The sequence below is a fragment of the Hemiscyllium ocellatum genome, chromosome 11 (assembly GCF_020745735.1).
Source record: "Hemiscyllium ocellatum isolate sHemOce1 chromosome 11, sHemOce1.pat.X.cur, whole genome shotgun sequence".
In the NCBI taxonomy this organism is placed as follows: domain Eukaryota; kingdom Metazoa; phylum Chordata; class Chondrichthyes; order Orectolobiformes; family Hemiscylliidae; genus Hemiscyllium; species Hemiscyllium ocellatum.
Genome location: NC_083411.1, coordinates 1971522 through 1996106, shown reverse-complemented (window position 1 = coordinate 1996106; position 24585 = coordinate 1971522). Strand labels below are relative to the sequence as shown.

The 24585-nt window shown below is 41.1% G+C and overlaps 1 protein-coding gene across 1 annotated transcript in view; it reads right to left on the bottom strand.

The window, feature by feature from the left end:
* The window catches only part of LOC132820350 (transmembrane 9 superfamily member 2-like), a 120439-nt gene that overhangs the window by 22052 nt on the left and 73802 nt on the right, over positions 1 to 24585 (bottom strand). Inside the window, exons 10-16 of the mRNA XM_060832387.1 lie at positions 23015 to 23147; positions 19841 to 19960; positions 18263 to 18320; positions 15875 to 16034; positions 10274 to 10425; positions 8938 to 9049; positions 3955 to 4126 (exon numbers count right to left, since the gene is read on the bottom strand). Coding sequence (XP_060688370.1) covers positions 3955 to 4126; positions 8938 to 9049; positions 10274 to 10425; positions 15875 to 16034; positions 18263 to 18320; positions 19841 to 19960; positions 23015 to 23147 — 907 coding nt within the window. The remainder of the gene's footprint in view (positions 1 to 3954; positions 4127 to 8937; positions 9050 to 10273; positions 10426 to 15874; positions 16035 to 18262; positions 18321 to 19840; positions 19961 to 23014; positions 23148 to 24585) is intronic.

Below are 24585 nucleotides of genomic sequence, written 5' to 3'. Positions count from 1 at the left end.
TCCACCATCTACAAGGCACAAGTTAGGAATCTGATGACATACTCACCAATTTGCTGGATGGGTGTACCTGCAACATACCAGAAATTTCTAATATCCAGAACAACGCAGCCTACTTTATTGTCACCTCATCTACCAGTTTTAAAATTCTCTCAACGAAGGAAGTTAAAAGTCACAAAACCAGGTTATAGTCCAACAGGTTTATTTGGAAGCATGAGCTTTCACAGCGCGGCTCCTTCATCAGGTGGTTATGGAGTATAAGATCGTAGGACACTATTTATAGCAAAAGTTTACAGTGTGATGTAATGAAATTATATAATGACAAAGACCTGGATTGTTTGTTAAGTCTCTCATCTTTTAGAATGAACATATTAGTTTCAGGTCTTTCATATGTAAATTGCAGAACTTTCTTAGAGTTACATTCTCAAGTGAACTTTAACAATGGGTGCCATTTTGGCCCAGATAATGCATTGAGTGTGTGAGGCTGCCTGTGCAATGTTCAGACTAATTTTCATCTAAAAGAGGGATTTAGAGAATCTTACATGAATTCATATATTTTACTTTGCTCAAAAACTGCAATTCTACAAGTACTTATTCACCCCATAAACTCATTCTCTTGTGAGAAAGCTAGAGAGCCAGATAGAGAGAATCAGAGACAGATGCGCACGTGAGAGAAGCACAGACTGACAGACTATAACCTGGTGTTGAAAGATTTAAGTTTGTACAACCCAGTCCGATACCAGCATCTCCAAATAATAATATATTAGTACTTGTATTCTAAAGTAGATCTAAGGAGGTTTTTGGTTTCCAGTGCTGCGAATGGGCTTTTTTTCCCCTAAAACTCAAATTTATTTAATTCACTAAACATGAGAGTCAAAACAGCTTTGCCACAAAATCCTACAGTGAAGTTAAAAAACCAGATAAGCTACCTAATGAGTTGATTGCTAAAATATTTACCTAGTCAAGGTTTTACAACTTGGAGAACGTGTGGCAAGAGCATGTGAACACAAAGATCTATACCAGGTCACGTGTTGTTTCGCAATCTCAAAGTAGGCAAATCAGTGAAAAGTCAGCCTGTCTGTACATTTCAGAGATGGAGTGAATCATGTCTAGTGTATGTAGCAAGCCAATGAAAGAAAATGCATGCAACCCAGTGAGACAAATTACAGAGTGAAGACTGGACTGTTAATTCACTATCGAGTGCCGATGACAGATATTGCTGGAAAAGGGATTGAATCTCTTTCTGATAAATCTTTTCAAATTGTCTTTTTCATTTATGTAATTCCGTTTAAGGTGTTATCAATGGTTTTGTTTGTTAAAGGTACATTGAACGTATTTATAGTAGGCTGCCAGTGAACACCACAAGTAAAACTTATGGTCTATCAATCCAAGTTCAGCTCTCAAATCCAAGGTATCATTTGGAATTATAATGCCTATCCCCACCAACACAGAGTACACAGTGCTATAACCCAGCTGCCACTAACTACAGGATACACTTCAGGAAGTCACCAAGTCCCCTCCAACACCCTTTTCCAAATCTATGATCTCTACCAATTTGAAGGACAAGGGCACGCAGACAAGCAGGATATCCACACCAGGCAAGTTCAGCTGTAAGTTACTCAACATGCTGATAGATGTCTGCTCAACATCTGAGAATTCCCTTCCTAACAGGATTGAGTGTACCTACTACTCATTCCAAGATGGCAACTCACCACCACCTTCACAAAAGCAACTGGAGACAGGTAATAAATGCCCCAGGCAGCATTGCCCGCATCCACTAAGTTTTAAAAGGTCAACTATTTTATGTGTCAAATATTTGGGGCACCTGAAAAGCTGACTTAAAAAAGGGATCTCTCATGAACTTCTACAGTATGGAAGCAGAGCATTCAGTCCATCAAGTTCACATCAACCCTCCAGACAGCAATGCACCCTGACTCACCCTACCTACCTACTAGGGTCATAAAGAGTCAGGGTCCTACAGCACAGACAGGCCCACTGGCCCATGCTGACCAAAATGCCCATCAACACTAACCCCATTTCCCTGCACTTGGCCCATATCCTTCTCAAACTTTTCTATCCATGTATTTGTCCAAATGCCTTTTAAACGTTGTTAATGCATCCTCCTCAACCGCATCTGCTGGTAGCTCATTCCCATAACCCTGCATTTCCAGTGGATAACCCAGTTAATTTACACATCCCTGCATACTATGGGCTATGGAAAATCCACCTAACCGGCACATCTCTGGATTATGGGAGGAAATCCACGCAGGCACAAGGAGAATGTGTAAACTTCAGAGTCATCCAAGCAGGCCTCCCTTTCACTCTAAGGCAGTAGCACTAATACTGAGCCACTGTGCCACCCTAATTCGTAATTGGTTTCAAAGATACGAAACAATTGTGCTTGGAGCCAAAATCAAATAACTTAAGAACTTTGATCACACTCTGCACTATTCTTTAGCAGTCTGCACCATTTCTTGCAAGGCCTTCCAAAACAAGCCATGTGAAGACCATTATATTGTATCGTACAAGCCGGTGATATGTCTCCAGCTATCTATTGTAGAACAGATATTGTACAGTCAGAATGATGCAAAACAATTGAGCACTATTTCAGTTCTGACAATACTCTGAATCCTCAAGCCTGTTCAGAGCTGCTGCTGCTGCTAGATATATTCTTGTAGCTGTCTGCTCTTATATTCAGCTCAAAACCAATTTTCACCCCATCCATAAAATAACTGTTACTAACTATTTAAGCAATATATACACTGGCCTAGCCAGCTCACAACCCAAGAAAAACACTGCAAAAAAAACCTGAAAGATACACATTGAAGCACTGACTTGGTTCTAACACATTCATTTCACTCTAAGAACGAGTAGCGATTCAAAGCACGAGCAACTGATTATAAGGCACACAGAATGACTGAGCCCAGCTGCCACATGCTCCTTCAAGCTCACAATTTCCTCACAGTGGTGGGTGCTGCAGCAATCACCCAAGTACAAATAATATAGATCCATAATAGATCAAACCCCATTCTAACAAAGAGAACCAGTCATGCAGCATTACAGAAGTGAATAAAATACTCGTTTAGAGAGATTAGGCTCTGCCAGAAAAATGATTGCATTAGACATTGTTTTAAACATCAAACCTGTCACAGTAACACCTGGTTAATGAGTGCCACGTTAAAATACTGAAGCTGACTGACTGAATTTGATTTTAAAAATCCAGATGAAAGAAAATATAGTAAAAAGCTTTGCTCTTTGCATTATGTCAATTTGTACTGAGTCAGTGATGTGCCAACGCTACAACCTGCCAGATCATCCTGATTCATTATTTTTTTTAAACATAATTGATTTTGCCTTGTGGGTGAACACTATCAGAGAAACAAACCTGCAGATATTAGGGACTCAAACACTGGAGGATTTTTCTTTTTGCCCGTGACTCAAAAGGACAATACTTAACATTCAATTTTGCTGCTATTGTTTCTCCATTGAAATTATGTATCACAACCAAACTCCTGCCAATTTAGCATTCTGTATTAGGGCAGAATTAATACTGATATTACCGCACCTAGCCTGGCTCGGCCTCCAACTGGGAAAAAATCCTTAATCTGAGACTTGGATATTTGCATGGATCAAATTCAGTAAGACTGTAGAATGAATTCTCTGTTCATGGGAATGCCAGCCTGTACTGCATGAAATGACGCGCCTTTACATCAAAGAGGATTAGATTTGCTCAACCAGAACCCAAAAGAACAAGAAACTAGCTGTGGTTTATACTGAGCGAAGTATAGTCGCGTTGTGGTTAATTCTGTTAGACAATGGCGAGTTATGAAGCCAAGCAAGACAAATTCAGATCCCACTGTGCCAGTTTGAGAACTGGAAGCAATTCTAAAGCTGGGAATTAAGACCAGTTTAAAAAAAATGCAGATAAACATCACATATAGTACACTGCCATCTTACCTGTGAACAGGAAAAAAATCAAGACCATGATAAGAGTATATCCGAAGTATAGTATTGTACTTGCTGCACCAGAGATCTGAAGCTTCGAGAAGAAGTAATGAACAGCATAGACAAAGAAGTAAACAGCTGTAAAGCCACTCGTCAGGAACGATCGCCACCACCAGTGGTAATCCTATTCAAGGAATAACAAAATTAATAGATTAGCTTGACAACATCAGGACATAAATGTGTTGCACTTAACTAGGTTAAAATGTTAAAAATAAGATGAGAGAGTCAATGGGTAGAGCTTTACTCCTCGGGTCAGGATCCTGATACCTCAGTCAAATAAGGTCCTGACCCCTTCATGGACAGGAAGAGTCATGTGGAAGCATTTTATCCTAACTGCCCCGTTAAAGGTCAGCAAGTGCAATCACACCCAACTTAGACAAGGCAAGCTCTTGGTGTTTTAATGGGAAACAGAGAGAAAGAGACAGAAAAGTAACTTCTTTCTGAGGAGTTCTTTCTTCAACAACATAAATTTTAAAATGACTATCATTGTGAATGGGACAGAATAATTTTTTGATATAGCCAGGGTCGACTCTGGCAAAAGGCTACTGGCCTAACGCTCAAATCAGTAGCTGAGACAGGGTTTGACCAATTGAAAGCTTTCAATTTGTCATTAGGCCTCCGTGTGGGAGCATGAAGCAACTGAGGACGATTATGGGAGAATGTGACTTAATTATCATGACTGGGTGGGGGTGGGAACAGAATTGTGGAGGATTTGTTGTCAACAATAGGGTTGTTGTAGCAGGTGATTTTAATTTCCAATATTGGTTGCAACTCCTAGAGTACTAGGGGTTGAGATGGGACAGAGTGAGAGGTTCTTGAAACAATATGTAGATACTTAAACAAGGCAAGAGGCCATTCTAGATCTTACATTAGGGAATTAACCTAGCTATGTCACTGAACTTTTAGTGGGGGGTCATTTTTGAAAAAGTGATCATAATTGCTTAAGTTTTAATATAATTATGGATAAGGATAAGACTGGTTATTGGGTAAACATGCTAAATTGTGGGAAGGCTAATTACAACAGTACTACACAGGAACTGGGGACAGCTGGTTGAGGGTAAATCCCCATGGGATATGGGAGAATCTTTAAAAAGATCAGTTGATTTGTGTGTTCAGGACCAGCATGTTTCTCAAAGGATGCAGTTGGTAAGATTCACGAACTCTGGATAACAAAGTAGCATGAAACAGTTTGTCAAAAATAAAACATATGTAAGGTTTAGGAAACCGAAATCAAATAAGGCCCTTGAGGAATATAATGGAAACAGAATAGAACTTGCGGAATCATTTGGTGAAATGGGGCCATAAAATGTCCTTGGCAGGTCGGATTAAGAAGAATCCTGAGGCATTTCATACACATGTACTGAATGGACTCTCAAACTTGAACACTAGCCTGTACCTGTGTTTTTGTTTTTGCAGTTGTTTACCTATTATTTAGGTATTTGGGCTACTTCAATTTGATCTGCCTGCATTGCACGCAAGACAAAGCTTTTCACGGTGTCTTGGCACATGTGACAATAAACTCAATTCAATATATTAGGAGCAAAAGGTTAGCTAGGAGGAAATTTCAGCGTGGAGCCAGAAGTGGGAGAGGTCCTTAGTGGAGTACTTCACATCAATATTCACCAAGGACATGGATGCTGATAGGATTAGGGAGGGGTACATTGATATTCTGGGATATGATATTGAGGAGGAGGAACCATCAGGTGTCGCAAAGAACAAAAGGTAGAAATCCACAGGGGCTTATGGCATCTATCAAAGTTTACAGAAGGAAGCAAGGGAGAAGATTCTTGGGACCTCAACTGATATCTTTGTATCCTCGATAGCCACAGGCTAGGTCCCAGAAGTGTAGAGAACAGCCAATCCTTTGATTCAGATGGGCAACAGGAATAATCCAGGAAATTAGAGGGTGATGAGCCTTACACCAGTGGTAAGCAAATTATTGCAGAAGGTTCTTAAGGACCTGCATTTGAAAAAAGAGGAGGTTTGTGAGGGATATTCAGTACAGATTTATGCAGAGGAAGTCTTATCTCACAAATCTGATAGAGTTCACTTTGACCAAGTGACAAAGATGATGGATGTTGTAGACTAGTGGATGTTGTTTACATGGACTTTACTGAAGCAATTACCAAGTTCCTTCATAATAGACTGGTCCACAAGATTAAGTCACATGGGATGCACAGTGAGTTGGTACATCAGATAGAAAATTGGCTTTGTCATAGAAAACACTGGGTAGTTATAGAGGGGTGTGGCCATTCAAGGATCAGTGCTGGGACCTTTTCTCTATATCTGGATGAAAATGCAGATGGTCTGATTAGTAAACTTGCAGATGACATGAAAATTGGTGGCATTGTAGACAGTGAGGAAGGTTATCAAAGAAAACAATAGGATATAGATTAGCTGGAAAGCTGGGTGGAGAAATGGCAGATGGAATTTAATCTAGACAAGTGAGGGATGATGCATTTTGGAATATCAAATGCAAGGTCAATGGCAGGATCCTTAGGAACAGTGATGTACAGAGGATGCATGCCCAAAGCACCCTGGAAGTGATAGCACTGGTGGATAAGGTGGTAAAGGCAGCATAAGGCATGCTTGCCTTCATCAATCAAGGTATTATATACAAAAGCTGGCAAATCACACTGAGCCATATGACTAATTTATAGTACGATCCGCTGTTCGATAGGAAGGAGGTGGGGAGGTTTTAGATGGTGCAAAAAATGTTTACCAAGATGTTGCCTGCATTGGAGTGTATTAGCTGTAAGGACAGGTTAGTCAAACTTGAATTACTTTCACTACAGCACTGGAGGCTGAGGGGTGACCTAATCATTGTGTAAAAAATCATGAGACACATCAGTAGGATGGATACTCAGTCTTTTTCCCCCAAGGTGGAAATGTCAATTACAAGGGGACGTAGGTTTAAGATGAGAGGGGGTAAGTTTAAAGGAGATGTTGGAGGCAAGTTTTTTTTGTTAAAGAGGTGTCTGGCATGTACTGCCAGAGGAAGAGGGAGAATCAGATATGACAGCAACATTGAAGAGGCATTCAGACAGACACGATCAGACAGAGAAAACAGGGATATGGACCATGTGCAGTTGGATGGGATTACTTTAGAATGACAAAGATGATTGGCACAGGCATGGTGGGTCAAAGGGCCCGTTCCTGTGCTGGACTCATATTCTACTCGAGAAATTCTTAACTGGGACATGTGTGTTGCTGAGAGCAAGCATGTGGGTGTGAGGTGTGAGAGCGCTTATCTTCGTGTACACAAACGTTAAATCACAGACACTTGAAATACATTTTCAAAATTGCTGCATCTCTGACCAAATTCAGGACTTATTAATAAAGATAAAGATAAAATGAATCAACACATCACCCAATGAAGAGGTAATCATTAAATGGATTCGAACAAATTGCACATCATAATCACCAGGGTATAGCTCTACTGGCAACTGGGGGACTCTGAGCCCATGATCCATATGACCATCTTGACAGAGGCTGAAACGTAACATTTCAAAGCAAAGCCGATCTTAAATACGAACTACTAAGAGTAGGCACTAGATGATAGTCAAGGGCAGGGTCCCAGACCCATTTCCAATTTTTACACAAATATTATTGCTTTGAGATAATGGAAGCAATGAAGTATATTAATAGATCTTTTAAGTAGAAGCCAGGCAAGAGTTTGACAACAAGCCACACTAAGAATTCATGGTATTAAATAAATTGATAATTACCTTTCAGGAAACTCTACTAAAGCTTCTATTAAAAAGACTTGTGACCATCAGCTTTGATCTCCCTAAAACACAAATCTGGGTACAATCAGATGCCAAATCACAACTTTATTTGGTCCATGAAAGTTACATGAATGGAACTGGAAGCTACACCTTTAAATAATACTAATAACTACCCATCTCCGAGTAACAGTCCAGTCAAGCAAGAACTTAAAAAGTTTCTGGACCTCCAAAACTAGTTTTACAAAACTATCGAAGGTGATCACTGAAAATGCTAATAACAAGAATTTAATATTGAATCCCATATATCTCAAAAACCTCTATCATGCTTTCACCTCCTCTGCTTCAGTGGAAAGAGTTTCCAGTACCTTCCACAGTCACTTCTCAATTCCAGTTTGACTTGTTCATTCACAGGACATGGATGTCACTGGCTGCTCTAGCATTTATAGCCTATCTCCAATTGCCCTTGAGAAGATGGCAGGAATTGCCTCTTAAACTGATGAGCTCACATAGGTAGGTAGACCCAAAATTTCACTAGGGAGACAGTTGCAAGATTTTGATCCAGAAACACTGAAGGAACAGCAATGTATTTCCAAGTCAGGTTTAGAAGGCAACTTGTGTTCCCAGGTATCTGCTGCCCTTGGCCTTCTAGATGGAAGTGGTGGCAAGTTTGGAAGGTGCTAAGGGGCATGAGCAAATTGGTTAGTTACTAATAAATTATATAGTTTCATACCATTAGTATCTTCCTGGTGATGACTGATGATTTCAAATTGGTTGTTTGTGCAATTCTTATGAAGTAATCTTGATTATGCTAAGTGCTGTTCCATTGCAGAATGGCACCCAATGTAGGACATTATATTTGGATTTTGCAAGTATGGACTGGATTTTAATTTTAAAAAAAAGACACTAATCAAGTGATGTGGAGGTGTCGATGTTGGACTGGGGCAGATAAAATTAAAAATCACAACACCAGATCAGAGACCAACAGACTGTACTTTCAACTAAACCTGTTGGACTTGAACCCGGTATGGAGAGATTTTTAACTAATCAAGTGCGAACTTATTTCCTCTGCAAAACTGCAATAAAAGGAAACAGTACTAAAAAGAAGAACATAAGGGACTAAACATTACCATCCCTGTTGCAGAGATGTTTTGGCAAGAGTTGCAGCTATATTACTGAAACAAGTATCTGCAAACTTGGGAATACAAACCTCTGCACAAAGGTGAAAGTAACAGAGTAGGATGGTGGCTTCTGAGCATGTTATGAGCAGAATGATGAACACCAAGAACAGGAAGCCAAACATATAATACATCTGATGGGACCTGAAATTGGAATGTATTAATTAATACAAAGGTGAATACTTGAAGGTATTGATTAAAAATACCAATTTCAAACAAAGTGTCACCCAAGCAACTATTAATTCACATAGAAACAAGGACTTAAAGGATTGAAACAACTGAAATTACAAAAATAAATCTGAGGGATAATTTTTGAACCAAACCAGTAAAGATCAATTAGATATTGCTGCATTACAAAAGAAATCATGCTGTAAATTTGCGCTGTTTCGTATGCAAGGCGGCCAGGGTACCTTGAGCTTCAAATAACAAACAGATCAGCTTTGATCTTACTGACTGACAGAGCAGCTTTGAGGGGATGAATGCTTTTGCTCCTACTTCACTTGTATTCAAGTTTCTTTCTCACAGCACAATGTCTGCCCCTTTTATCTCCTCTCTCGTCACTGGCTAAGGTGTCAAAGACTCCCCCTAGGTGAAATATATAAGTATTTATTTTGATTCTATTTGAATTTGGTGCTGACAATATGGCCTCTTGAACACTGAAGAAGCCAAGCAGTGATTGGGTGTCAGCCTCCCAGAAAACATCCATTCAGTCCACAAGCATTTTCAGGTAACAAATGACAGAAGAAAACCTGGCAATTGGGGCAGATGATAAGGTTTATGAATGACAAAGATTAATTAGGGAAGAAGGCAGTCTTGGCTTACAGAAAGACATGTATCAACTGGTCAAATGGAATTCAACCCTGACAAGTGTGAGGTGATGCACTTTGGAAGAAGGAACAAGACAAGGGAATACTCGATGAATGTCAAGATACTAAGTAGCTCAGAGGAACAGACGGATTTTGGGAACCTTGCCCACAGATCCCTTAAGGCCACAGGACAGCTTAACAGGGTAGTTACAGAGACAAGGAGGAACAACTTCTCAAGAGGTTTGAACATCTTTCTCACTTCTTGCCACAAACAGCTGTGAGAGTCGAATGCATATGAGACAGATAGATTCTTGATCAGCAGGAAGATCAAGGGTTACAGGGAGAGTTCAGGAAAGTGATTGTAAGGAGTGTCAGATCAGGCCACTATCTTAGCGAAAGGCAGAGCAGACTTGAATGAGTGAGAGGCCTACACCTGTTCCCATGTCTTAAGGCAGCATAAGGGACTCCCCTTTATCAGTGGTGGCACAGATTATAATGGCAGGGAGGTTGGTGCTTCGAACGCGCACAATTATTTTGACAACTTAAATTTACTTCAACTCACCAGATGCTGTTCAAAATAAAAAACAGCTGTATGAAAATGCAGCCAAATGGAAGGATGCCACCCATAACAATGCCTGGTAAAGGTTTTGTAAAGAATGACTGCTCTGGGATTTGACGTGGAATCTGATTTGTGCGGACAGGATGATCAATAGGCTGAAAGAAACAACGTACAAATACACATTTAATGCACACCATTGATAACTACTAGTCTTCTTACTGATACTGCATTTAGGTGACTAAATTTTCTTTTAGGAGGAGTGGAACCAGAAAGCATGCATATAAATATAAAAAGCCTTACAATTGATAATTTCTTCAAAAACCAGAGCAGATTTTAATGGATTGCTAATTACAGATTAAAATGCACTTCAATTCATAAAAGGTCTAGTCCATCAAGTTTTTATTGCATATTTATGATTTTAGTTTGCTATATCCCTATGTCTCTTCATAACCTGCACTTCCCACAGCTAAGTGCACTTTATTAGAAACTGTGTCCGAATATTCTGAACAAAAATTCTTAAAATAGATTTAGTTATCAGCATGGGCTTGAGTGAAGATGGCACTCAATGAATACAGCATCAACCATAATGAACACCCTGCACATTAATGCTTCACTTGTTTCATTTTGAAAGGAAAATACTGACTGCAGCATTTCAATTACATGTCACATTCCGCATATAGATGTCAATCCCTCTACAATTTACAATCCTACTCAGTTGCTGCTTCTGATCTCTCCCATTGATTGATGCTTGTTAACTCTCAAACAATCCTCAGGATGCAAGGATTGCCAGCAAGCTGGCATTTACTGCCCTTCTGCAATCGTTCATGAGAAGGTGGTGCTAAGGCACTTTTTTGAGCTGCTGCAGTCCATAATGTGAAAATGCTCTCACAATGCTGTCACATCGATAAATGTGTAAGTCAGGATGATACGCGTCTCACATGTTTCATGCACCTGCTCTCTTTAAAGTGGTCGGGCTCACAGTTTGGGTGGTGCTGTCAAAGGCAGTGGTGGTGATGGTGAGCTGCCTTCCTGAACCACAGCAGCCCATTTAGGGTGCATAATATACCCACAAAGGCATTTGGAAGGGAATTCAAGGATCGTAACCTAATGACACAAAGGAACAGTATCGTATTTGCAAATCAGGATGGTGGGTTGGACAAGAGCATTCAGGTGGTTGAATCCCACGCATCTCAGGCCTTTATCTTCTAGATAGGAGTAATGAAGAGTTTGGAGGATGCCATCTAAGGAGCCCTGGTGAACTTTTGCAGTGTATCTGCTGCAGACCTGTCGATAGTGAAAGGACTGAATACGGTGCCAAACAAGCAGGATACTTTGTACTGGGAAGTGTCAAGCTTGAGTGCTGTTGGGACTGTACCCATCGAGGCAAGTGAGGAGTATTCCATCATGCTTCTGAGTTGTGCCCTGTTGATGGTGGACAGGCTTTGGGGAATCAGGAGCAGAGTTACTCACTGTAGGATTCCTAGCCTTTGATCTCCTCAGGACATTTATGGTTAGTCCAGTTTGTTTCTAGTCAATAGTCACCCCCAGGATGTTAACAGTTCGGATTCAATTATGGTAAGGCTATTAAATGTCAAAAGATGATAGCTGGACACTCTTGCTGGACATGACCATAGTCTGCCATGTGTCAGTCAAAAGTTACTTCCCACTGGTCAGCCTAAACATGGGGATTGTCTAGATCTTGCTGCACCTGGACATGGACTGCTACTGTACACGAGTCTCCACGAATAGTGCTGAACATTGTGCAAACCATCTTCCTTAATGACAAGTAAAATTAAAACATAAAATGTCAAATAAAACAACCTGCCAATTATGAATGTACCAACCTTCTATAAATACATCCTCGAAATCCTACATGTTTACCTGCTTACAAGAAATGAAAGCTTCTCGCAATAGGTATGAGCAATGGGGAAAACAATAACTCAAGCAGTCGGACTAGCAATATGTACTGATGGAATGCAATGTCATGGATTCAGTTATATCATGATCGCTGCATAGCTGATTTTATAAATGGCTAGCTGAGATATTGATGATTTATTCCAAATATACACAATTTTGCAAAGTCAGGTGTATATTGCCTCAAACACCCACATAACTATTGCCAGCCAGTGAGGAAACATAGGATAACTTAGAGAAGAGGAGCATGTACCAATCCTTTTCAGGGTAGATCAGCAAAGGAAATTAATGTTATTACCTGACACACAATGTTGAGATATGAGAATTCCATGATAGAATATTTACATGTGAACACCAGATTCCAAGCATGATGGGTTTTTCCTCTGTAATGCTGACTTCCAGCCCCAGGGACCCAAGTTCAATTCCAGCCCCAGGGACCCAAGTTCAATTCCAGCCCCAGGGACCCAAGTTCAATTCCAGCCCCAGGGACCCAAGTTCAATTCCAGCCCCAGGGACCCAAGTTCAATTCCAGCCCCAGGGAATTGTCTGTGTGGAGTTTGCACATTCTCCCTGCATGTGTGGGTTTCCTCTGGGTGCTCCAGTCTCCTCCCACAATCTAAACTTGTGCAGGTTCTGTGATCTGGCCATGCTAAAGTGCCCATTGTGTTCAGGGATGTGTGGGTTTAGGTGCGCTAGGAGTAAATGTACAGTAATAAGTTTGGGGAATGGGATCTGGGCAGGGTACTCTTTGGAGGGTCAGTGTGGACTTGGTGAGCCTAATGGCTTGTTTCCATAAATGTAGGGATTCCATGAACAATAGAACTACAGAGCTACAGATCAAAGGAGAAGGTAGTTGTTGAATGGGCAGAAATAGAATGCAGAGGGAATGTCAGGAAAGATACATAGTTGATAGAGCAAAAGGATGGGTTAAAGTGTGTGCCTATTGCAATGCCAAGGAGTGTCAGGAATAAGTGATGAACTTAGAGCATGGATCAGTACTTGGAATTATGACGTTGCAGCCGTAACGAAATCATGGATTTCACAGGGGCAGGAATGGTTGCTGAATGTTCCAGGGTTTAGATCTTTTAAGAACAGGGAGGGGAGTAGCAGCATTGTTAATTAGAGAGTGCACCACAGCTGCAGAAAAGAAGGTTGCTGAGAAGGATTTGTCGACTGAGTCAGTATGGGTGGGAGTCAGTAACAGGAAAGGAGCAGCCACTTTATTGGGTGTTTACTATAGGACACCCCAACCCTCACCCCCCCAAGGTGCAGATGGAACAGAGTTGTTGTGATGGGTGACATCAACTTCCCCAATATGGATTGGAGTCTCCTTATTCCCGATGGAGCCGATTTTGTCAGGTGTGTCCAGGAAGGATTCCTGACTCCGTATGTAGATACGCCGACTAGGAGGGAGGCCATATTGAATTTGGTGCTAGGCAACGAGCCAGGCCAGGCGTCGGATCTCTCAGTGGGAGAGCATTTCCGTGACAGTGACCATAGCTGTCTCATCTTTACCATAGCCACGGAGGGGGATAGGAATAGACAGTATGGGAAAGGTATTTAATTGGGAAGGGGAAACTATACTCTGACAGGAGATGTGGATATATTGGGAATAATTGTTCTACGGGAAAGGCACAGCAGAAATGTGGAGGCTGTTTAAGGAGCACTTGTTGTGAGTGTTGGATAACTTTGACCCACTGAGACAGGCAGGGAATGGTAAGGTGAAGCAGCCTTGGAAGACAGGAGCAGAAGAGCTTCTTGTCAAAAAGGAAGGAGGAAGCTTACTTAAGGTTGCAGAAAGATCTGGTACAGCTTTAGAGGATTACAGGGTAGCTAGGCAAGATCTCAAAAATGGATGGAGGAGAGCTAGGAGGGGACACAAAAAAGCCTTAGCACAAAGGATTAGGAAAACCCGAAGATGTTCTGCATGTATGTCAGGAATAAGAGAATGATCAGAGAGGACAGGGCCGATCAGGGGGAATGGAGGGAACTTGTGTCTGGAGTCTGAAGAGGTAGGGGAAGCCCGAAATGAACTTTTTGCTTCAATATTCACTAGAGAGGGACCTTGTTGATGGTGAAAATAGAGCGTACCAGGTTAATAGCCTTGAACAGATTGAATTTTTAGGAAGTGTATTTGCTGGAAACTCTGGGAAACATCAAGATAGACCAATCCGCAGCGCTGGACTAGATATATCCAAGTTTACTGTGGGAACCCAGAAATGAAATTGCTGCATGTCTGGCGACGATCTTTGCATCCTCAGGCACCACATGAGCAGGACCGGCTGATCGGGAGGGAGGCAAATGTTGTTCCTCTCTTCAAGAAAGGGAATAGGGAAATCCCAAGGGATTGCAGACCAGCCAGGCTTACATCTGTGGTAAGCAAGATACTGGAAAGAACCCCAAGAGACAGGGCTTATGACTATTTGGAAAAACAGTTTGATTAAAGATAAATCAGCATGGCTTTGTGGGGTGCAGGTCATGCCTCAAGTCTTATTGAGTTACTGCCTGGATTGGCGGGCTTGTTTTATGAAGAGAGACAAGTGCACTTGGGCTTTTCACATTGGAGAGGAGGACGACGAGCGGTAACTTGATAGAGGTGTACAAGGTAATGAGAGGCATAGATAGAGTAGATAGCCAGAGACTTTTCCCCAGGGCAGAAATACATGTCACGAGGGTCATAATTTTAAGATGATTGGAGGAAGGTATAGGGGAGATGTCAGAGGTAGGTTCTTTACGCAGAATGTGGTGGGTGTGTGGAATGCACTGCCAGCAGTGGTAGTAGAGTCAGAGACATTAGGGAAATTTAAGTGACTGCTGGACAAGCACATGAACAGCAGTAAATTAAGGGGAGTGAAGGTTAGGTTGATCTTACATTAAGATAAATGCTCGACACAACATTGTGGGCCGAAGGGCCTGTACTGTTGTGATTTATGTAAATAGATTTACCTGCTTCCATTTGAAAGAATGTGTGCAGGCTCATTTCCACTAAATCTTAGGGCCAATGTACTTTTAATGTTTTGGAGTATTTTTCTTATCATTCACATCAAGAATTAACATGTACAGTTTAGTTATCAGCTAGATTCTCTGATGCCCACGCAGTTTCATTCATCTGAAAATTTACTCACTATTTTAAAAAATTAGATTCCATACACAATGTGGAAACAGGCCCTTCAGCCCAACAAGTCCACACCGATGTTACGAAGAGTAACCTACCCAGACCCATTTCCCTCTGACTAACACACTTAACACTACGGGCAATTTAGCATGGCCAATTCACCTGACCTGCACATCTTTGGATTGTGGGAGGAAACCGGAGCACGCGGAGGAAACCCATTCAGCACAGGGAGAATGTGCAAACTCCACACAGACAGTTACCCAAGGCTGGAATTGAAACTGGGTCCCTGGCACTGTGTTGCAACAGTTCTTACCACTGTGCCACCCATGTATCTTGGTCTGAGCTAAGATGGTCAGTAAGCTACAACAGTTATTTCATTTCTGTGGGTAAAGTAAACTTTTCAGAGTTTGTTCAAAATTCATCCTTCACAACCTGAAGCATGACGCATTGCCCTAGCTCAGCTGAAAACAGTTTTTTTGTTGTGTCCCAAAGAGAATTTATTTTCCTGCAAGTTTAAACAGTGAAATAACTTCAGTTTACAAGTATAAGAGCAGGAACCATTTTGACAAACTCACCCTTTTCTTAAATCCAAAATAAGCACCAACAAAAGTTAGTGGCACTGAAATTCCAAACCACATCGCCAAAATTGCCACAAGTGTTCCAAAGGGAATTGCAGCAGATGATCCTTCTACCCAAAGGATGAGATTTGTGATAAAGAAATCAATGAAGACAATTCTGTGAATGGAAGTAACATTATCTTTATATTAAAGCGTTGCAGCATAAGTTCATTAGACAACCTAAAAAAAACTACACAATCTTATCGACAGTGCTTCTACATTATTAATTCAGTGTGTAAATCAAATTAATCCACGAGACCAGTCAAATTAAGCACAAACTGCAGAGTAATGAAATCAAAACATTCAAACGCTTTTTTTTCCCCCCCAAGCTCCGCTTGCTGGCAGTAGTAATTTCTTTATCTGTAGTTTTGTTTGATCAACTGTGCACTTACAGCATCTGGAGTCTTTTGTGTCTCCCCCAGAACGTTTGCTCAGACACTGCCCCTGCCAAACCAGATCCTTCCTGAATCATCTGTCCATTAACCAATCTAAGAAACTACCATTAGTCTAACTCTCCTAAACCCTCTAACATTCCAATTTAATATTCTACTACTAGCCTGACACACTCTTCCATGTAACCTTTTACTGAAGGTGCAGAGATTGTAGTAGTTTGGTCGTCTTTAATCCTAAAAGACTGAAGCAATAAGTCAATGAGTGGAATGAAGCATCTAAAAAAATGTTGGTGTGTACGATTTGTCTTTTTTTAAAAAACGGCACATAAGACTGAGATTGCTGGAGTTGAATGGTTACAGAGTGTAATGGAAGCCCAAAACCAAAAATTGTTTTACAGAAGAAAATGATAATCAAATCTTATTTCTTTCAACATTTGAAAAGACATTACAAGTTTAAAACAAGATTGCCATTTTCTTCAACAGAAGACGGGAAGTATGTTGAACAACAACGTACCACCTGCTTTATGTAACTGAGGTGCTCTATTATTTTAGAATCAATTTGCACTGATGGAAAAGTAGACTGCATATAGTCACTAAAGGCAAAGATTAAAAAAGACAGCAAATGTGCAAAGGGAAGAAAATTAAAAATTGAAAGCTTAGGGTTGGTGCTAAGAAGGGAGAATCATCTATGAAAGAAAAGCAGGACAGTCAGAGTACCAATCACATGGAAAACCTGTCAGGTCCAGGTACAACATAAATTGAACCGCTGATAATTTCAAGGATCTCCTATCCTGCCAGCAAAATAATTAAACTAGGGTTACATACTTCCCAGCAGGCGGTCTTCACATCCAATGATTGGCAAAGTGGAAGAAGGAATTGCCAGCTGGTTACAGTGCAACTCAGGAATCTGAGTTTTGGTTTTTAACTCCCAAGACACCTCTGCCTTTGCACGCAACCATGCAGAACCCAAAGCACAGCTCGTGGTCTCAGATTAGTACCAGCTTTGTAAATGCATCCTTAAATGTTAATCTAATTTAGTTCTTTCAGAACATAAACAGAGTACATACTTGCAGGATGTTTCAGTAATTAATAAGTATTGTCACATGATCAAAGGATGGACAGTTGGGTTTGTACCCATTGGAATTTTGAAGAGTGGGAGATGGTCTTGTTGAAATGTGAAGTATGACATTACACAATAGGGTGGTTGCAAAAAAGACTTTTCCTTTATGGGAGAAACTAAAACTAAGAAACAGCTCTAAAATAAATGGTTTCCTATTTAAGCTGAAGATCAGGAGAACTTTATTCTCTTAACAGTCTTAGACTTTGGAATTCTATTCAACAGGGACAAGGTCATTGCGTCTTTTTAAGGCTGATTTGAATAGATCCTAGATCGACGAAGGAATCTAAGGTTACAAGGGGTGATCAATAACATAGCATTCGGGCCACAATCATATCAGCCAAGATCTTAAACTGTAGAGCAGGCTCAAGGGGCCAAAGGGTCTAATCCTGCTCTTATTTTGTATATACTTGCACAGAATCCCCAAAACACCATTTGGATCTAATTTGGTACGTTTCTGTTTACATGCAATAACTGAAATTTGAGCCCAGGAAGATGCAAGATAGGTGGGAAGAGTGCAGGAAAATTGAATTGAGTTAGGTGACCAGTCATGATTATATTCATAGCAGGACAGATAGGAGAGTCAAATCGTCCACATCCAGTACTTATTTACATTCTAAGCTCTTTAGATATTTTAAGAGGCCAAAATAAATGAAACATTAATGGTACTATCACAAGTAATCAGGTAATTAAGTGTGTTACACAGCACTGTTTCTGCAAAGCTTACTCATCTTGCTCTACACAAACTGACATGATTTGATTAAAATATGTGCATTACCAAAATTAAAGGCAAGCACAGATTCTACAAGCTACAGAAATAGGATGACAAGTACTAACCCAGGGCACAGGAATGAAGTCAGGAGAACATTGGTCTTCCATTTCTCACCACCAAATGCTGTGGAAAAATCACAATAATTAACCAAAGTTTATCCTGTCAAACTCTGTTTGTCCAGTAATCCAGAGCACTGAAATCTTTTCCAACTTCAAAACATTTTTGGTTGCTCCTGAATGCTGCTGGAACAGGTGTGCAGAGCTCCCTTTTGTCCCAGGTCCACCGCAGTAAGACAGTACATAAATCAGTTCACAACTTAAAACAATCACAGCAAAAAAAAAGATTATGTGTCTTTGTGCACAGCCATCGTTTCTTGAAGAAGTTTCTTACCCAGATACCAACAGTGCCAAATTTAAGTGTTCAAGTAACTTTATTCTTCAAAAGGGAGGGGATTGCCAAATAGATCTGACAGAAGGTCACTGATGTGACAAAGTCAACTGTTTCTCTCTCCAAGGCTCCAAAGTATATGTTTATTTCAGTTATTACTGAAGTGGGTCAAGGAAGTAGCTCACCTTCTTAAAGGGATGGGCAATAAATGTTGGCCAGCTGGTGATGCTTACAAATTAATTTTTAAAATTATTCCAGCTTGCAATTTGCCAAGTTTATTTTGTGGTCAGTCAATCAAACAAAGAGGCTTCTCTTGGTTTACTTTGAAAAATGCTCTCAAGAGTAAGAAGCTACAAATCACAGCAAGTGGACCCTGGGTAGCTGAACAGCTCTGGATGTGAGCACTATGGCCCGAAGAATTCAGATTTTTGGAAGAGCAAATGGAATCTGTCTTTGCACTAAGAACAAAAGCACTGAAGCTCTGAAGGAAGCCAGTTTAGTTTCCCTCACGTGTTGATATTAACCATTAACTTGCAGACTTTGCAGTTTGTGAAACAATCGCTCTTGGACTCCTGCAAGAAAATGAAGTGCACCTGGACAGGAGTGAGAGAAGAACAGCAACTCCTCGCAAGAAAAGGATCTCAGAAAATCCTGCAGGTAGAGGGTCACTGAACAGTCTTCCTCGTTTTTCCCTCCACCCACAAACACCAATGGATTTTGGACTATGCTTATCCATCTTTATTTATAATAAATAGCAATTCTTGTTAAATACAGAAACCGGATGAGTTTTCTGTTAATGTAGGTCTAAAAAGATTTGTAAATTGAGAATTTGACATGAATCATAGAATCCATACAGTGCAAAGGGGGGCCATCTGGCCCGTCAAGTCTGCACTGGCCCTCTGAAGGGCATCCACCCTGATGCCAGTCTGATTACAAATTGGACATTGCGCATCAGGGTGGAGTGCTTCAGGCGCTTAATACACCCATCTCCACACTTAGCCTCAACAAGGGAAAATCTTAGATCAAATTTCACAATTTAGGTGTTTATAAAATAAATTAAAAATGAAGAAACAATGCAACTGATCACAGCTTCTCAGATATTGAACTTTAACATTCGTGCGAGTTGACTGATTACATTAACTTCAGGATAATGACATGCTTGCAACCCAATTGTCTTCATTACTATTCACAAGACTGATCTAACATAATGCAAAAGCAGTCAATGACAAAAAGCAATTACACAGTGCATCACTTACTCTTATACATTCTGGCAGAAACATATCCTGCAGGTGTTCCAAGCAAGACCCACAGAACAACAGCACATGTCATCAATGCTCCTCGGTTAGCAGGTGAAAGAAACCCAAGACAGGCAAGGACTGCAAAGGGTGGAAAAAAATAAATTTCTCATTATGTACAAAATAAAAAACTTTGCTCAGTTTAATTTTCTCAACTGAATGCAGCTTTTCAGTAAAATAATGGATGTCTTTCTGTACAATTCAGGTGATGGAAAAGTATGACATCCTCAATCTTTCAATCTGATTAACAGGTCAATTTTTAAACTCTTTGTTGAAATGGTCTTCCTAGTTAGTTTGCTGTTCAGCATCCTAGGGCTAAATAGAACTCCAGCTACCTGAATATTGCAGTTTGCTGACTCTATAACGGAGGTCTGTGTGGAGAGAGAGTTAACACTGGAACATAAGAGTCAGATGTGCAGCACAGAAACAGACCTTCCGGTCCAACTCATCCATGCCAACCAGTCATCCTAACCTAATCTAGTCCCACCTGCCAACACCCGGCCCATATCCCTCCAAACCCTTCCTATTCATATACCAATCCAGATGCCTTTTAAATGTTGCAATTGTACCAGCCTCCATCACTTCTTCTGGCAGCTCATTCCATACACTCACTACCCTGTGAGAGAAAAATGTGCCCCTTAGGTCCCTTTTATATCTTTGCCCTCTCGACTCTTCCATCCAAGGGAAGATCCTGTCTGTTTACACTATCCATGCCCCTCATGATTTTATAAACCTCTAAGGTCACCCCTCAGCCTCTGACGCTCCAGGGAAAACAGCCCCAGTCTATTTAGCCTCTCCCTATAGCTCAAACCCTCCAACCCTGGCAATATCCTTGTAAATCTTTTCTGAACCCTTTCAAGTTTCATAACATCCTTCTGATAATACTTGTGTTTCGACTAAGAGTTCCATCTTTAAAATTAACTTCTGTCTGAGTCAATAATCAACTCGTGTTGCTTCCAGCAGGTTTGTTCTTCATTTCCAAGAAAGCACAAGTCTGACTGACAATAGCAGTTCTAAAAAATTATAATGGAGGCCTACAATTTATCACTGAAACTAACCCCAAGCTGACCTGCAAACCATAAACTTGTACTTCACAAAAGTCCATTATTTTTGAGACGAACACAGCTCAAGCATCTTCCTGTGTTAACACAAATTGAACATCCTGATGTCCACAGCACAATGCTATTCTTGAGAATACAACCAGCTGACAGCTAATATTGCGACATGGCCTGAAAAAAAGTAGTGAATGTGGTGCATTTGGATTTTCAGAAGGCTTTTGATGTTAGGTTCCAAAAAAAAGGTTAGTGGGCAACCTTGTAACACAGGATAGGAGGCAGTATATTGCATGGATTGACAATTGGTTGACAGAGAAGAAAACGTGGCAATAAATTAGTCTTTCCCCCGCAGTGGAAGGCAGTGATGAGCGAAACACCGCAAGGATTACTGCTTGGGCCCAGCTGAAAGAACCAAATGCAACATTTCCAAGTTTGCTAACCACAAAACTGGGTGGGTTTCAGAGTGGTGGGGTGCATGCAACCTGACTTCAGTGATTCAAATAAGTTGAGTAAGTGGGCAAATACATGGCAAATAAGTACATGGCGAAATGTGAAGTTATATGGTGCAGTGTGAAAAAAAACAAAGTATTATTTAAAATACTAAGTATTAGGAAGTGTGGACGTGCCTTTGCACACCAGCAAATGAAAGCAGACAGGTGCAGCAAGCAATTTGTACATTGGTGTTCATGCCAAGACAATTGGAGTTCAGAAGTGATGTTTCACTATTGTTACACAGGGTCTTGGTAAGACCACACCCATAATACTGCATGCAGCGTTGGTCTCAATGTCCAAGAAAAGATACATTTGCCATAGAGAGAGTGCAGCAGCAGAGATTCACGAGGCTAGTATCAAGGATGACAGGATTGTCATAGGAGGAGATACTGGTTTAACTGGGCCTGTATTCAGGAGGGGTTATGAGGTGGTCTTAAATAAATTTCTAACAGGACTGGACGGACAAGGTGCAGAGCCAATGTTTTCCCTGGCTGGGAGTACAGAACGCAGAGGTCACAGTCTTCTGATTCAAGGTAGGCCACGAAGGACAGATGAGAAAATATGCTTCCAACCAAAGGATAGTTAACCTGTCAAATTTGTTACCACAAAAAAAAAGCAATGGAGGCCAAATCATTAAATCTATTTAAGAAAGAGATAGGTAGATTTTTAGAAATTGAAGGCACTGAAAGGTATGGGGAAAAGCAGGGATGTGGCATTGAGACAGAAGGTCAGTAATGATCAAACTGAATGCTGGAGCAAGCTCAAAGGGCTAAAAAATCTACTTCCGCTCCCGGTTTTTAATTTTAATCAATCATTTCAGAGGCCAGTTCATGGTCAGCCTACATTGGTGTAGGTGGAGGTTGGCTAAGCTAAAGACAACGTGTTTCCTTCATCAGAGCTGACACGGTCCTCAGCTGGATCCGACTATCTCCTGCACTTCAGCCCTCACCCCCTCTCTTCCCTCCCACAACAGCAATAAAAGACCCCCTTGTTTTCATGTACCATCCCACCAGAATCCACATCCAAAGAATGATTAGCTGCCATTTCCACCAACTCCAACAGAATGCCACCAGACACCCATTCCCCTCACCTCCCTTGTCAGACTCCATCCTGATTCTCACCCTTCCACCACCAAGCCCCTGGTCCACACCTCCACCAATCTCACTCCTTATCCACAACTTTGTTTATCCAACTGTTCTCTCTCCTTGGGCTCACATCCACATATCTTGGGCACTAAAAACAAACCATGCTGTCCTAGCTACCAGTCACTTGCATTATTCTCCAACCCCTCCGAAAATACTCCAACTCCACAACTAACAGAGTCCCACCTGTGCACTGGCTCTTCCTGCTTTCAGCTACCTCTAACCAACTTGCTCACTTGCCTCCCACTGCTGAAAAACATTTGAACAACTGTCTCATACCTTGCCTTAGTCACCTTGAGTGTGACTACATTTTACTGCTCAGAGCTACAAGCCAAAGACACGAGCTGTGTGCAAACTGAATTGCTATTTTCAGAAACTAGCCCAGAAACAATAAGATAAAATGATAAACCAAAATTATTCAACTCAGTTTGTAACATAATACTTACAAAGAGTGATAAACATCATGATGAAGATTTGTGTTCCTTGACCAAGGAAAACAGATAAAAGCATTCCCTTCCTCGGAGGCCGAAAAACATCGCCATGCACCAGCTTCCAACCAAATTCTTCCTGAGCATCTTCCTGTGCAGAAGGATAGTTAAACACATTACCAAGAGAGAGAAAAGCACAAAGAAAACTCACTAGTTCACAAATATGACAATGTTTTTATAACCAACTGCTGCAAAGACACTTCCATTCTGAACCAATGTAGAAGTTACAGAGTAACTGCTCTGCCCCAAAGCAAAGGAGAAGGCCATGAAGATGGCCATATGGTGGACTCTGGTTTGGCCCAAAACTCCTCCTACAACTTTAGTGTAAATCTTATTTGGACTTTAATTGCTTTCTGAGCTGCACTGAATAGGTTGAAAGTAAGTTTATTAATTATGTCTATTAATAAATGGACATTAGACAAGTTAACCTAGTGAAAGGATTAAGTGGGAAAGCATAGTCAAGGCCCAATGTACAGCCTTACCAAGAGATAGCAGTATATTAGATAGTGGCAAACTTGGGTTCCAAGAACTTCACAAAGGTAACTAGGAGCAGAAGTAAGCAACTGAGCCCCTCAAGCCTGCTCCACCATTCAATACACCCATGGTTGATTTCAACTCTGCCTCAACTCCACTTTTCTACCTGCTCTGAATAACACTTCAACCCATACTAATTCTAAACCAGTCCATCTCTTCCTTCAGTTTACTCAATGTCCACCATCCAACATACCTTGGGTTAGTGAATTCCATAGATTCAAGACTTCCAAAAACCATCTTCCTGTGTATCAGGTATGACTCCAACCAGAGTGTGCCCCCTGATACTGATTCCAGCTTTGCTGGAGCTCCTTGATGCCACACTCAGTCAAATGCAGCCTTGATGTCAAGGGCCGTCACTCTCGTCTTCCCTCCCCCTCTGGAATTCAGCCCTCTTATCCATATCTGAACCAAGGCTGTGTCAAGTCAGGAGGCAAATGGTCTGCAGAACCTAAACTTGATAGCACTTATTGATGACACCTTTGTTACTTTACTGATGATTGAGAGTAGACTGATGGGGGGTGGCAACTGACCGGGTTGGATTTGTCCTGCTTTTTACGTACGGGACATACGTACATTTGCACATTGTTGGGCAGATGCCAGTGTTGTAACTACACTGGAACATCTTGGGTAGGGAAGAAGCAAGTTCAGGAGTAGACTTCAATACTATTGCCAGAATGTTGTCAGGGCCCACAGACTTTACAATATCCAGCATCTCCAGCCATTTCTTGATATCACATGAAGTGAATTGAAATGGTTGAAGACTGGTTTCTGTAATGCTGGGGACCACTGGAGGAGAAAGTGAGGACTGCAGATGCTGGGGGTCAGAATCGAGTGTGGGGTGCTGGAAAAGTGCAGCAGGTCAGGCAGCATCAAAGGAGAAGGACTACTGAAGGCAGCCAAGATGTATCATTCACTCAACACTTATCTTTTGCAGTGATGTATTGGGCTGTTCTATCATTGAAGATGGGGATATTTGTGAACCCTCCTCCTCCAGT